The following is a 16,150-nucleotide window of genomic DNA, read 5'->3' on the forward strand; positions in this document are numbered from 1 at the left end:
CAGACTATGCAAACAGTACAGTAATGTTGACGTTATCGCCTCGACAGCAGTACACTTCCTGATTTTGGCGCAGCCAGCTTTCATACCTGCTGTACACTGATCCAGCCCTGAGTCCGCCTCTTCCAAACAGACCTGGATCATTGTATTGTGCCCAGGTAACACACGCAATGTTGACACTTACCAAACGTACCGGACTTTGGGCCCAAATATCCTTGAGCACTGTACGAAGTACCAAGTGTTAAGCATTCTTCCACAGATTCAAATAAATAGCTGAAGAAAAAAAATGTTGCCTTTATAATTTTAAACCTCTGTATGCTAAATAGAGACACTTTGGGAAATGTAGCCTGGGGTGAACTATTGGAGGAATCACACTGTTGCATGTGATCATTGACACAAAGCTTTAAACACATTAGTGATGTGTTTTCTTGTATTTGTTAAGCAATTACACTTTGAGCCATTTTATATACTGTACATATGCTTTGATTAGAAATAATTCACTATCTTAATCATCTTCTCCCCTCCCTTTCTCTTAAAGGACTTCAGGAAGCTGCTGAAGAAAGAGGAGAGGCCGGTCCTCATGATGTTTTATGCTCCATGTGAGTCTTTTCATTATTACACTGTACTGTAAGTGGTAAGCTAGTGGCGCCTAGAGAAACTGATAGTAGTCTTTTCCTGAAAATAATCTTTAACTTACTTTAAATAAGGTTCTTCATTAGATGAGAGAGAATCAACAATAGGAATACAACTAAGGAGTATTTTCTTTTCTGATTAAGCTCTGACTTATTTTTAAATTGATAATTAATTGTAAAATAACAGGAAATTGTTAAAACTGCCCATCAATCATTCTCAGAGCTCAAAGTGTTGATTATACAAAACAAGCAAGTTTTTATAATCGACTGTCCAAATGTAGAAGATATTTGATTTCCAACCATATCAAACAGAAAAAAAGCTGTTGACAAGTAATATCTGTTGAGTGGATAAATGATAAACCAAATAATAATTTTACCAGTTAATTATCGTTTCCTATTGTTGCCTTTTCATGGGTTTGTCCATGTGTGTGTAGTGTGGTCTGTGGTTTTCAGTACATCATATCTTTTACAGAAGATAGTGAACTGCAAGCTGCTATTTATCAAAAAAAGAACAAATTAAATTCTCCTGGCAGAAGGGGAATCTTTTGGCAGTCATATACAGTCGTGGATGAATTTGTCGGTGCCCTTAACAGCTCATTGAAACAATGCTTAATTTCTACTGAGAAGGGATGAAATCAAAAGCAGTTTTCCCCTGTATACTTTCATGCCTTTAGTTTGCTATAGAGTAAAGCAAAGAAGGTGCTATTCTAATGAATTATTCTAAAATGCTATTGACAGATGTGTTGGTGCCCCAGAAAACAATTTAAAATATTTGGGTTATGGTTCACACTAACTGTTTTTTGTACTATCAAACATGTATTCAGCCTATTTTAATGGAGTAAGGCCACTGCTGTTTAGTATCATTGCATGCTCCACACTGATCATGGGCCAGAGGAAGCAAAGCATAGACTTGCCTGAGAAGATCTGAAAGAAAATTAAAGATAAAGGCTGTAAGACCATCTCCAATTAGCTTTATGTTCGTGAGACTACAGTTGCAAATATTATTAACAAGTTTAAGGTCTGTCTATGGGACTGTTGCCCAACTGCCTGGAAGTGGCCAGAAGAGAAAAATCAGCCCCAGATTGAACAGAAGGAGGTGGTAATGGTAGACAAAGAACAAAGGAAAACGTCCAACTAAATAAAAGCTGAATTCTAAGGTCTCGGTACATCAGTGTCTCGGTTGCTTTTTTTTCGAACAATGGGTTCCACGGAGGACTCCACTGTTGAAAGAAAAACTTAAAAAAGACCAACTGTAATTTGCTAAAATGTATATTGACAAGCTGCAATGCCTCTGAAAGAAAGTCCTTTTCGACAGACAGTACTGGAACATTTGGGTAAGACACATCAGCTCTGTGTTCCCAGATGAAAAGTTGAAGTTTTCCAAGAAAAGAAGAAAATACCTGCTGTGGAACATGGAGGAAGTTCAGTCGGGTTTTAGGGCTGCTTTCCTGCGTGTGACACAGGGTTCCTTGAATCTGAGCAGGGTCCAATGAAATCTGAAGACTATCAAGGCATTGTGAAGCAAAATGAGCTGCCCGGTGTTAGAAATCACTGTCTCGGTCACAGGTCATGTGTCGTCCAACAGGTTATGACCCAAAACACACAGCTAAAACCACCACAGAATGACTCGGAACAAAACATTTGAATGGCTCTGAAGTGGCCACGAGTCCTGATCTAACATCCTACCAAACATCCATGAAAAGAGTCTGCAGGGCGCCATTCAAACCCGAGCCAGCTGGAAAAGCTTGCTCTGCTGGCTCAAATGAAGTCATTTGTTTGCAGTGATTGCCTCTGTAGATTGTGCAGCACAATATTAAGCTAAGGATCCCATTATTTTTGTCCATGCCATTTTTATGTTTTTTTTTTTACAATATTCTGTTCAATTAAAAATCAAAAGCAACATTTTTTTTTTTATTAAATGTAGACTAAAATTCCTTTTGTCAGTTTCAAAATATTTTTGAGAAAATTGTTGGTTTTATTTATTTATTTATTTTAATTGAAACGTGCCAACAAATTCATCCCCGCCTGTACATGATCATGTAGTTGTCAGAGTGATGGTTCTCCGTAATAACCTGTGGTGTTCTGTTTCCTATTTTGGTTGCAGGGTGCGGCGTTTGTAAGAGAATGCAGCCCATCTTTCAGCAAGCAGCCACAGAGACAAAGGGAAAATATGTAAGTCTGCTAAATCCCCACCACCACCACTTGGTCCACTGTCTCATTGCATTAACCATGTCTGATCCACAGTCATTCTTCTCTGATATTTGCAGATTAAGTGAGATGTGTCAGCGGCAGTGAATATCTGAATGTTTTTTCTTGGCAAGCTGCAAAAGTACAGGCTGCCAATCTGGCCTAAATGAAAGATTTCCCTGGTTGTACATCCTGCAGAACTTCTCACAAGTACAATAGCTCATCAACTTTTGCACCAGAGGTTTTGATTTAGTCGGATAATAGCCCAGCCACGCTTTTCAGAAGCTCTGATCCTCTCTCTGCTGGACTTAATTTATGCTGGAACTACGTTTTGGTTTGCATCGACCCACCGCAGCAATTACAATAGTTCACTCAAAGGCCGACGGATCTTCCTTAGTCATCTGTTCTTAATGTTTTTCTGCTTTTATTGTATTGTAAAGGTATATAGCTGCATTACAGTAAATGTGTTTTAAGCCAGAGCCTTCAGACACAATTAAGGACTCTAATCTTTCTATCTGAAGTTTACAACATCTATATAGATTTAATGTTAGCTTCACTTGCCCAATCTTTGTTTTTACCTCTTAACTTTCCTGTTCCCTCCTGTTTTTTTTATCAGTGGGTGGGTGGTGTGGGTGATGGGATCTGTTCACAGCACTGGAGAGATGCACCCACAAAAGCAACCAGACGCCTCTGTGAGTGGCCGAAGTGATTTGTGCTCATAAACAATTCTCAAAGACCAGAGGAAGAAGTCCGAAAGATAATCAACTAGATGTTTGTTTCATGATAAGTCGAGAATGTTTAGACCTCTCAACTGGAAACTGCAGTATGCATACAAGTCCAGCATTTTGTGCGCGCGCGTGTGTGTGTGTGTGTGTGTGTGTGTGTGTGTGTGTGTGTGTGTGTGTGTGTGTGTGTGTGTGTGTGTGTGTGTGTGTGTCTTGGATAGATGCTTGGGAGTGTGCCTGTTATTGCAGAAAGACTACCGGTGTATACTGAACTGGTGGTCATCCAAGTTATATCACACGTTTCTCGCCTCAGTGTTGTGGACAGAGGAATGCGTAGAGGCGTCGTCCTTAGTGTGCCAATGACTCTTCACAGGCTGATATAGCTAAAAACAATCTCGCAGATTCATGTGGGGAGTTGTTTTCATTGTGTCATTTCTGTTTTGGAGGTTTATTCAGCGTTATTGCTCAATATATAACTATAAATAACCAGTTTTGACATGCAGGGATATTATTGAGGGACACTATGACTCATGGACACTCTTCATGCTGTTTTTGTCATGAACAGCGTGTTATACACTATTTACTTAGAGGGAACCTGTAAAGTTGCAGCTGTTTGAGTTTTATCAAAGGAATTTCTGTATTAGAAGAATATTTTAACATGTCATTTCCTACAAGCAGTGGTGGAGGGATTGGAGTTTTGACTGATAACTGTCTCTGGAGGCTAAATCTTACTCTGCATATAATTACAGGCCTTAGAGATCAGCTATCTTTGAAAAACACAATATTCTCTCATATTTCATGACCGTAAAGCAAATGCCTCTCAGAGGTGTTTACTCTTTCAGCTGAAAATCACCTGTCAACAGGTAAAAGACTGAATTGCTCTGTGGCATAGTACGGACAAGACTTTGCTTTGATAAGTGTGATGATGGGTGTTGTGATTATTGTGCTATATAAGTCTGAGTTGAACTGAACAGAAAGGAAAATGTCACCTTCTACTTATCTAACATCTCTTAATCCAACTGTTTGGAGTGAAATATTTTCCTGACTCAAACTTTCTACCCACCCAAAAAAAAACACATGAAAAGATACCTCCGAAAGGTCAGATTTTTTGTAATACTAAACATAACATGTATAAATATATACATACTGTTAATGTCTTATATCTTGTAGCTGGCATTCAAGCTAATACCCCAATAAAAGATGGTTCTTGTTAAAAGCAATTACGTATTTTTTTCATCGAAGGTTTTAGCCTACTTCATTGTGGCTCAAGCAAATGTCTCGCGTTCTGTTTTTGAAATTAAAATGCCAATTAAAAGATGATAATGAACAGTAAAGCTGATATCGGACAATTTTATTAGCCAATATTGGCTTTTCACACATATATTGGCTTAAACATTGACTGGTATTCGCCAATATGAAAACTCTCACTGTTCACTGTTTTAGTGCATTTATGTCACTGTGGACAATAAACTGTAAAATAACTTTCCTCCATTACATATTATTGTCTCAGGTATCAAACCTGTTTGATAACCACATTTTAGGGATCATTGCAAAAAGTGTGTGCTTACATATACTGTATATACATATAAAAAAATGTCCGACAAGATATTGATATCAGAAATTTTTTACCCCCCTAATATGGTTTCTATTATCAGTTCAGCTCTGACAAAATGAGATTGTTTGATGAAAGCCCTTTAATCAACATTCATTATACCTGTGTTGTTTTACAGTGCAGTTTACTTTCATACTTGGAGTCATCGATCATTTTATTTTGGAGCCTTCTGATGTTGAATAACTTGATGTTTGATGTCCTTTCTCATTCTTGTCTCTCTGACTTCACTTGTCTTCACCTCCCCGACAACGCTTTACTCTCCCTTTTATTTTATGTTTTTTTTTTTCAAGGTGCTGGCGGGAATGAATGTGCACCCGGCTGAGTTTGATGGCCTCAAGCAGGAGTACAACGTCAAAGGCTACCCAACCTTCTGCTACTTTGAGTGAGTCGAGTCCTCCCATCCGTCTCACTTTAGGCCTATCCCTCACTTCCAAAGCGCAGAACATCAGAGTATAGAGCCCCTTCAAATAGAAAAGTGCAGTCCGGGCCTCTTAAACACAGACAGACGTGATGGCAGCAGACTTGCAGCGCGCAGAAGTGGACCTCAACGTTTGAAGTTGCTTCTACCAGGTGGAAAGGAGAACATTTCTGACAAACTTTGGGATCCTCTGGTATTCTCTTTGAAAATGTAAACTTACATGAGGGGTCAAGGATGTTTGGTGCAGCTGGACACACAGGTGGGTGCTGTAAGGATGCCGTATGGTTAGCAATGAAGTAGAGCCTAAATGATTAGTTAGATACATAATTGACAGAATGAAGAAAGAAAAGCGAAACATTCCCTTGTTCCAGCTTCCAATTGTGAAGATTTGTGAGTTTTCTTTGTCTTACATGAAAGTGAACTGAACTGAGCTCGGTCCATAAAAGTTGGTATTTGAATTGGACTGATTTAGTTGGTTTGATTTTGTACTTACCTGTCATTGGTAGTTGTAGGCGTTTTCCTCTGGGATTCAGACATTGCAATGCTAGACATTTCAACAAAAAACTGCACTGTTGCAACAATCTGAGTCACCAGAGCGTCCGGACTGAGATGCATCTGTAGAAGTCTGAATCACATTTCAAACTACCAACAAATGTGGTTTGGATCCGATTTGCTGTCCACTTTAACAAAGCAATCCGGATACAATCTGGATATGACAAAAAAAATGATTTGGGCAGGCAGCCTGAACGAGGTTTTCCTATGATCCAAGAAGGACAGTTTGTATGTAGAAGATATCTATGAGTTAGAAGGATCATTTAGCAGTTAAATACTCCACAGTTGTTAAAAAAAACGAAGAGAAATGCATTTAAAACGGAACATTTTTACTGGATTCCATCTTTTGTGGTAATATCAGTAACATTAACTCGCTCTTAATTGACTGTCTCATGGCTTGCTGGATGGCAAATTATTGCACTGTAGCAGAAACTTTGCCAGGTTTATCTTTTTTTTGCTGGATAACACTGCGTCATTTTGGAGCCTCCTTTTCTTTCCAGAAACCATACAGCTGAATTTCTACACTCACTTGTGTTGCGTCTGTGTAAAGACTGCCTTGAGACTCAAAACAAGTAGGTATTTGTAATTACCAACATGATCGACTAAGTAAAGGCTTTTAATATACCGTACCTACGTTTTTCATCTTCACAAGCACCTGAAGGCCACGTGTGACATTGATTTAGTGCTCGGCCTCTTCATTTCGATGTAGTGTTTGGAAGAAATGTATGCTGTTGGCAAATTTAATAATTTGAGTATACTGCTCAGGCCTAATGTCTGAATATGCATACAGTTTGTACAGCTTGTAGGCACACACAGCAGAGACTGAGTATGTGACTGATAGTATTTGTTAATGCAGATTCTGCAGCTGGAGCATCTCTGCACTGTACTCGTATTTACACTGTTCAGTACCTTTCTCTCCGTGTTTTCAGATGATTTTTGTGTTGTTCCCTCATTCTGTTGCAGTAGTGGAGATATAGACATTTAAATTAGAGGAGAGGGGGGGGTCAAAACATGGACATTACTGTCATTTACAGACCCTAACCATACAGCCACCAGGATGGCAATATGCTCTGCTTCTTGTTCCTCCTGCTCAAGCTTTATCATCCCTATTTCCACATTCAACACTCTCATTCCAGGCTGGCCTTTTAATTAGAAAGGGACTGATTAAGTGCCCCTGTGGTTCGTCTCTGTGTGTGTGTGTGTGTGTGTGTGTGTGTGTGTGTGTGTGTGTGTGTGTGTGTGTGTGTGTGTGTGTGTGTGTGTGTGTGTGTGTGATCTCTTCCCATGCACTTCTTTCTTGTGTGCAGGTACTCGTGCATGCCTGCGCACGTGCGTGTGTGCGTGTGTGTGTGTGTGTGTGTGTGTGTGTGTGTGTGTGTGTGTGTGTGTGTGTGTGTGTAGCTGAGCTGGAGCCAGTCGGTTAGCTGGGAGTGCATTAGTGTCAGTGCAAAGGCTAGCTAACGACCATCCGAGCCCATTGGCTTCAGTAATGAGCTCCTCACTGATAAACAGCAGCTAATCACTGCAGGGTAAATCAGCATCAACGCCGGCGGAGTTATCTCGCCACTGCACCCGCTGCACGACCAACTTTTCAAGGTCTTTTTTACATTTTCAGTCCTGCAGATTAAATTAATTTACAACCTAAGCAGTACAGCACACCTCAAGCTTCCATGAACCTAACAAACAACAACAACAACAAAAATGTTTTAGCTTCTTTGTCCTCGCTGTGTCCTTTAGCCTAGAAAAACACCATAGACTGTCGGCCAAATGACATTTATTTCAAATTTCCTCAACATGAATGTTTACAAGGTTTCGGTGTACTTTACAGCAGCCGAGATAAAGCAGGTGAATACAGAGTTGGTCATAAATCTCACTGATTGAATTCCAAGCACCACTCTCCACTGCCGAAGTCAGTTTACTTGAGGTGCAAGTTTTAAGCTCCAAAATCCAGTGTGTGTGTAGTCATGTATCACCGTTAACGGTGTCTGCTCTGTATCTCGGGAGCTGCGTCTGCGGTCGTCACCGCCCTCTGTGTTTGCGGAATCACTCTGCCGAGCGTCGGTAACTCCTGACACTGATCCTTCGACACGGGGCTGAGCCACCCTGTCCGCTCCTCCAGCCTTCATTTAGTCACAGTGAATGGAGGAGATAAACTCATTCCTATATGAAGAAAATCTGCTTAGGTTTGGAATCTTTTCAGACCGCGCTGCCGAGGAGATGCTCCGAGCTCATTTCAAATGCATTACGACGGGTCACTCGCGTTCCTTATATGCACTTTCACGCTTAACATATAAAATACGAGACAGAAGAAAGAATATCAATCTTTGTTCCACTTTTTTGTCTGAGCCTTTTAAAGCATTTCTTTTGACTTTGAGCAGTTCTGTTTTGAAAGGTCTGATCCGGCTCTTCGTTAAAGAAACTGTTATTTTATGTTTGCTATGACTGTGTTTAAGAGCCCGTCTTTTCGTCCACCGCACGTGACCTGACTTACTCTTTCTTTAGTGTCAGTTCTGCAGGGAATGATAAGAAATCAAACATCACTACTTTTTCTGTAGTTCCGACTCGGCATCATGTATCAAAAACTGTTGATCATTTAAAATTGTCTGAGGCTTACATGATAATGTTTTGATCAGATATGTGATGATTAAAATAATTAATTTAATTGATTTTGTCTTATTTTGTAGAGACAACAATAAACACTGTGGCCATTGAAAATGTTGTTTAAAGAATACTTCACTGAAAATCTGTCATTTTAGAATCAAGTTTTATTAATTAACGTCCTGTAGGCTTAGAAAGATGTTTATTGTGGAGTTTGTAGTCACGTTTTGTGAACTACAGTTACAATGAATTCCAACTGTGACACAGTTTTATCTTAAAAAAAAAAAACATCCACAGAAATCACACATCACTCATCATTTCCTCTGTAACTGTTGGACCTTATGTTCAATTTGAAAAAAAAAAAATCCTTTGCCAGTTTATGTGGTGCTTTTATTTTGAAATTTTGTTTCTCAAAAGCTCCAGATCTTAACTGGGTCAAATGGACAAATTCAAATATATTGAATATGATATAGGGGTAGGGATGACAATTGGTGCTTTTAGAAATTTAGAGATTCACACTTTCAATGCACTGAAGTCATTTTGTACATTCAAGTTGATCATTAAACTGTGAAATAGCCTGCATCCATCATACAGTATATGTTTGTCAAAAGTGTACACGTCGGCCAATATATTGATATGAAAACTTTTTTCCTGCTTCTTAATATCAGTATTGGCCCCAAATATCCAGAATGACTTGGGCTCTAATCAACTCCTTCTTCTGCTCTTCTGTCTTTTAGGAAAGGGAAGTTCCTTCACCACTATGAAAACTACGGCGCCACAGCCAAGGACATCGCAGACTGGATGAGGAAGTAAGTAGAGCGAGATGTGTTTAAGTGGACTGAGACTTGCAGATGTTTGTGTCTGAAGCTGTTTGAACACCTGAAAACACAGAATGGGGCTTCTGTACTAAATTCTGTAAGAACTAAACTGATGGTACCTCCCACTGTAAATTCCCTCGCATCACCTTTTTTCCTTAAACCGTGGTCTTCATTACACCTTTTCTCTCGCTCTCACTCACCTTGCCACGGTGTCATCAATCTACAGCTGCTCCATTCTTGTGTCATTTTTCTTTCTCACCTTGGTTCACACTCTCTGCCTGTAAACCACCCCCCTCCTTCCTTCCCTCCCTCCCTCCCTGCCTCCCTCCCTTCCTCCCCGTCTCTCTCACTGGCAGCGAAGCCACAACTGTCCGCAGGGCTGCAGCCAGAGGGCACAGAGCGAGGCTTTCACAGCTATCACAGGAAACAGAGCGAGACAGGGCCGAGGATGTATTCCAGCTCCGCTCTCTTTAGCCCAGAGGCATAACAACTCCCTCCCCTGTCCTAAGCTTTTACTACTCTGCTTATTTTGTTATTTTTACTATTTAAAAGTGATTGCCACTCACAGCTATGAGGCAGTGAAGTTGACACAAAACTGCCATGTTTGAAATTGAATGATAACATCAAGGTTAATTATATGCACAAATGCACATTCCAGTATTTAGTTTCACTGTTTCCTCCTCTCTCGCTGGCGAGAAACAAGATCTAACACATGAATGGACTGATCATTGACCACCGAATTCATTTGTTCATTTGCACATGAATATGCTCCATAAGGTAAAATAGTGGAAGACTAGTCTCCTGCAAGCCTCATCACATTTACGGTTTGTCCTGTCAGAGGCTTTTCTTCCTGTGGAGATGCTGCAGATGAGGGAAAAGCTGAGAAAGGTATTTTTTTTTCAAGTGAACAGTGCTGAGAAGTTTTTTCAGAACAGCCCATTGTGCTCTTTTTGTAACACGTTCTACCTCTGATTTTTTTTTTTTATCTCCACTCCCTCCATTTATCAGCCCAACTTTGCCTCCCACGGTTTGATGAAGTTTCTTTATGGCTCACATTCAGCCATTTCAGGATTTTTTTTTTTTTTTTTAATTCTTGTTCCATCCTTTTCACCAGACTAACTGATTGCCTTTTGCTATTTTTTTTTTTTTTTTTGGACAAAAAGGAGTATTATTACTTAGAAACTATACTTTGCTCAAGCCACGCTTTGACTGACTTAGTAACTCTAGAGCAGAGGTCCCGAGCTACTCAGAACCGGGAGGCGAGTTACTGGTAGTTCATGACCTACGGGTTGGAGACCCCTGCCCTAGAGTCTAGTGTCAAGGCTGTAATTGGACACACAAGTAGAGGCAGGAGTCGATATCCTTGGTGATTATATCTGAGCGACCAAAGATGTCATCTGATTAAGCCAATATGTTGCCGCAGTGGCTGATAAACCCTGATCTGGAGCTTTTCACATTTTACACTGTTTATGTTAGACAGATGACATTGTGGATACAAGATAAGTATCTGCAGGTGAATTTGTTTCACTCCAGTTGTACAATTCTAGTGTTTTTTAAAAAGCTATGCCAGGCTCATGCGGCTTCAGCACCTTGGCTCAGGTCAGTTTGTGATGATCAGAGAAGATTGCAGAAAGGGGGAATGTTTTAGAGTCTTTTTAAATGACCTGTGTGTGCAAGGAGTGAGCACTTGTTTATATCTTTGTCCACTCGCTCTTGGCTGTGCAGCTCTGTGCTCTGTCATCAAGGTGGGGCTGCTTCGGTCCAGATGTGTGTGTGTTATGTGACATATAGGGTGGAGTGTGGGATACAGCTGTATCTGATTTTTCTTTTTTTGTGTGTGTCATACACATTAGACGCCAGCTGGAACATGTCTGCTTTCTAAAGCCTCTGTTGCCCTTGCCTTGCTTCCCTTCCTGTTTCAGCCCTCAGCCTCCACAGCCAAAGACCCCCGAGATGCCGTGGTCGGAGACAGACTCCCCGGTCTTCCACCTGACCGATGAGTCCTTTGACAGCTTCCTGGAGGAACATCCTGCAGCCCTGGTCATGTTTTATGCCCCATGTGAGTAAAAGAACAAAAAGTTCAGGGCCGCATTTATCAAACTGCTAAAAGTAAAATTTTAGACTTAAGTGTAGGATAAAAGTACAGATCACAGACACTTTATCTCCTACGTAAAATGTTTTTTAAACTTAAGAGCTCCAGAGTTCTCTTCCATTAGTTAAAGGACCAGTGTGTTGGATTTAGGGGCATCTAGTGGTGAGGTTGCAGATTGCAACCAGCTAAAGGCCCCTCACCTCCCACCTCCCCTTCCAAGCTCATTGGAGAATCTATGGTGGCCACAAAACCTCTTTCTAGGCTCTGTCTAGATCCAGTGTTTGATATGTCCCTACTCGACTACTGTAAATACAAGGTGGTGCAACATGGTGCGCTCTTCTGGATTTATAATTTCGTGCCAAATTTTTGTGGAACAGAAAGAAACCACAGGGAGCCAACTCCAGTGAGTAGCTGTGGTGGGGAACAACAATTGTGTCGTTGTTGGTGAGAAACTTGTGACCGTGTGTTTTCATGTTGGAGAACCAAAGTGCCATCATGCTACAGTTGAGGTTTGCATTGGATGTTTTCCCTCAGAGCTGTTGACAGTCTGCACAGCCCAACGAACGTCAAACAAAACCCTCTGGTTGCTCCTGATCTGACGCGCCTTCTTCAGTCTTGGACAGTGACGTTCTGCCCCTCATGTTACCTGAACGTTATTATTAAACGCTGGTTTCTTAGCTGCATTACAACATATATGACATATAATACAACATACCAGTGCAAGGCAGCCATGCAGTGCAGGACAACAGTAATTAAAACTGTAATTGTTGAATGCCCATGTTCATCATAATGACAAATCACGTCATTAAGTGCAACGATGCGGCTCACTGATGTGCTTTTAATAGTTTTTGGATAACAATGGAGCACAGAGGAGTGATGTATCAGGCTGGACACACACACACACACAGCACTAGTACAATCAGTTTATAGTCGAAAAAATGTCGAATATTTCCAGCCGTGTCCTGTAATAACCCTCTTTTCACCATCAGGTACAAAGTAGTAAATAGTGAGGAGTTTCAGTTGTAAAATATGCGTTGCGACATGTCAGAGGAGCTTCGCATACCTTCCTGCTGTGGAAAACATTCCCTTGTAAATTCTCTTGGGTTGAACTATTTAGTCACACAAATAACATCTCTGTTTTGCTGTCATGCTCAGTTTTACCATTCAGCTGGAGAGAGTAACCAAAGAGAGACTGGAAATGAAAAACAAAGCCAAAGGCAAGCTGGCTGCGGGAAGTTTAAACCCTTCCACACGAGCTCGTCCTCACACTGAACGCTTCATTGTTGCCACATGGTTTACATGAGCCTGCTTGTCATTTTTATTCACGCACCACACTGCTATTGTTACGCAGAGCCTTGTGAGCATGCCAGATTTTGTCACTTGGTTGGATTTTTTTTTTTTCCTAGATTGCTTGGCTTTGCATGTGAGGCAAACATACAAAGCTGATAAATGCGACAGATTCATTCACCCCATTTCGAACCATATTCTGAATTACAGCACAATCTGAGTCATATTGGCGACTGCATCACCTCCTCCTACTATTCACCTCCTTATATATCCTCTCCTCTCTAAACAATTCCTCCCCACTGTGCTCATTTCACTCTTAGTGCTGTAAAAAATAAACAAATAAATGAAAATAGGGTCATTTTCTTTAGCTTCCACCATAATGATGATTCATTATTTTCACATTTTTATCACATACTTGCTGCGGAGTTTCATACCTCCAAGTTGCTGGAAGCGATGCACTCGGACACACACACACATACCAGCTGTGGAAGTGATTAAAACCTATCCTAAACACTCACGCAGCAGTTGGACCGGCTACATCTACTCTCTCATTATACACTGCTAAAACTCCAAAATATTTTGCACCATTAAAAAGGTTATTTAAACTAACTTCTGCCAGCTGGCAAGAAAGTATCACGACATGGGGTTGCTGTAAATGTAATCTGCAGAATAGTAAAAGCCAAGTGACAAAGTGTAATTTATCAGATCAGTCTGTTTGGAATGTAAAAATAATCATTACACAAGACGACCAGACCGGGATGGACTGAGATCTTGCATACATCTGCTTGCACCAGCTTTTGGTCAAGAAGAAGCTGCAGTGCATAGCTAACTGTGGATTGTTTTTTTTTTTTTTTCTGTTCATTAAATATGAACATAAAACATGTAAATCCGGCAGCTCTGGGGCTGTTGGAAGTTATCTTTGATGTAACTTTTCCCGCTTCCCTCGCTGGTTTTGCCAACTTTTAAGGCGTCTTTAGATACTTTTTAAAATAATTAGTATGAGGTGCAGTCCGAAAGTTCTGAGACTGCGCCTATAATAATCAACCTGATTTGAATCAGGCCACCATCCCCTTCAAAGTAGTCCTCTTGTGGAGCACTACATCGCTTGCAGCATTTTTGCCACTCATGGAAGACTCCCTAGAAGTTTTGGGGGGAACAGAAGGAAGTCACATTGAGCCAAATCTGGGAAGCAGGGTTGGAGGAGAGTGACGGTTGTCTTGTTGCAGGCAAGAAACTTGCGTATTCAACACGCTGTAAGCAGGTGCTTAGCCATGTTGGAAAACTCAAATGCCATCGTACCACAGTTCAGGTCAAATGTTTTCCTTCAGTAGAACTCGGTGTTGACAGTCTGAACCTGGGAGACAAAAGGGATGTCACTTAAAACACTTCGCTCAGCTCATTGCTTTATTGCCATAGGTTTCTTCTGAAGCATTTTAAAGGTCCTTGATTTTCCAAGTTTGATACTAAGTCTGATGTGTGCTTTCAAGCAACATAACTTGGAATACTTACTCATGAGTGTTAAAGCATCCCTCTGCACGTCATAATCAATGATTTCACAATTAATAATGTTTCAAGCAGGCTTTATTTGATTTTCAGTGAAAAGAGTTAATAACACAAGTTTCTTAAGTAAAAAAGATTGCCACTTTGCCATTGTTCACTTAAATCTGTGTTAAAATAAAAGCACAAAATTGTTACCGTTTAGTTGCTAATCATAAATAAAACCAACTTCTGCGTGAAGTTTCCCAAAAATAGAGAATTTCTATTATATAAGGAGCTTTCCTTTTGTAAAAATGGGCTTTGCCAGCTTTAAGTTTAATATTGACCTGCTCATTCAGGCTTAGCGCTGCAACAAATTCCCATGTTTTCATATTAACATTAATCAAAGTATTAGCAGACATCACGCATTATCAAACAAACTTGCAGGCATGATTTTATTGTCATTAGTCATTGTAGTTAATTTTCAAGAAATTCTTTGTCATTCATCTACTTGCACAGTATATGGGGAACAAGATGTTGTTCCTCACGGTCCACGGTGCAAACACACAGACATGAAAGCAGGCGGGTAAAAGTACAACCACAAACAAAAACAGAATGCCAAACCACTTGTCTGTGGCCTGATGGCAGTTAAAGTCGTTCATACCAGTATGTTGTTATTTAGAGAAGAAACCATGACTGAATAAAAAAAATGTCTCCACCTTTATCTTGATTGTGCAGAAAAATGATTGAGTGAGCGTCTGTTTGAGGAGTGCAAGCAGTAGACTAGTCCTCCCTCCCCCGATGTGCTGCCACAGTTTCACGGATGCTTGTGCTGCACTTGACTCACCCTGCGGACAGCAGCCAGTCACCCCGACACTCAAACCAAGGGCAGTCAGCTGAAACGAGTTCTCACACACACACACACACACACACACACACACACACACACACACACACACACAAATATGTGTACACCACATCAAACACATATTTCACACCATGATTAAACATTTATTGCACACAATTACACAAAATATTTCTCTCCCTCTTGCTCACACAAACACACATGCACACACTGATGCCCAGCCTTGCTGCTTCAGTGCAGTTTCTTAATGGCCCTGCTGTCAGTGAGAGATTAATGGTCTCCCAACCACCACCACCATCAGCTTGCATTTCTGTCCACCTCTCAGCGCGGCCATCCTCACCGTCCTCTGAACAGCACGCCGCCCTGCTTGTTGGCATCCTTACGACAGCGAAAACCTCCGACTCGAACGCCCGATTATATCGCAGACCGAGACAAAAGTTCCTCTCTGCCCATGTTGTTTGAAGAAAGCACAGCAACATATCGAGTAGAGAATGTTGTTCTTGCTGATGTGGCTTTAAATGACGTGATGGTAGTTGATACCAAAATGTTTCTGTCAGGTTGTCACTGGTCCTGCTTTTTAAATCTATCCTGACCAGACACTTAGCCAGTAGCAACCGGCCTAGTTGACCGCTGCAGTGGACACGAGAGGTCCAACATTTCCTGTAAAGGAGGAACGACTCACCTTCTCCTTTTTTAGCATGCATCAGTTTTTATTACAGTGATGTGTGGCCAGTTTGTTCATTCTCTTGGCTCCGAGGTCTTCTCCCCCACATTCAGCCTGATTCAGCAATATTTCAGTGTTTTCCTGTAAGACACACACACACACACACACACACACACACACACTGACTGTGTCTCTCATGCACCACTTGTTCAGAATGCGGAGCAGGC

General features: G+C 40.9%; 1 protein-coding gene across 1 annotated transcript in view; it reads left to right on the forward strand.

Annotated features, from left to right (window-relative positions):
- pdia5 (protein disulfide isomerase family A, member 5) overlaps window positions 1–16,150 on the forward strand; it is a 66,117-nt gene that overhangs the window by 27,584 nt on the left and 22,383 nt on the right. Inside the window, exons 7-11 of the mRNA XM_069154983.1 lie at window positions 536–596; window positions 2,734–2,801; window positions 5,444–5,535; window positions 9,459–9,530; window positions 11,462–11,598. Of these exons, the coding sequence (XP_069011084.1) occupies window positions 536–596; window positions 2,734–2,801; window positions 5,444–5,535; window positions 9,459–9,530; window positions 11,462–11,598 (430 nt within the window). The remainder of the gene's footprint in view (window positions 1–535; window positions 597–2,733; window positions 2,802–5,443; window positions 5,536–9,458; window positions 9,531–11,461; window positions 11,599–16,150) is intronic.

Source organism: Embiotoca jacksoni, unplaced genomic scaffold (genome assembly GCF_022577435.1).
Source record: "Embiotoca jacksoni isolate LCO1_2020_lvr unplaced genomic scaffold, fEmbJac1.0.p SCAF_2, whole genome shotgun sequence".
NCBI lineage: Eukaryota > Metazoa > Chordata > Actinopteri > Embiotocidae > Embiotoca > Embiotoca jacksoni.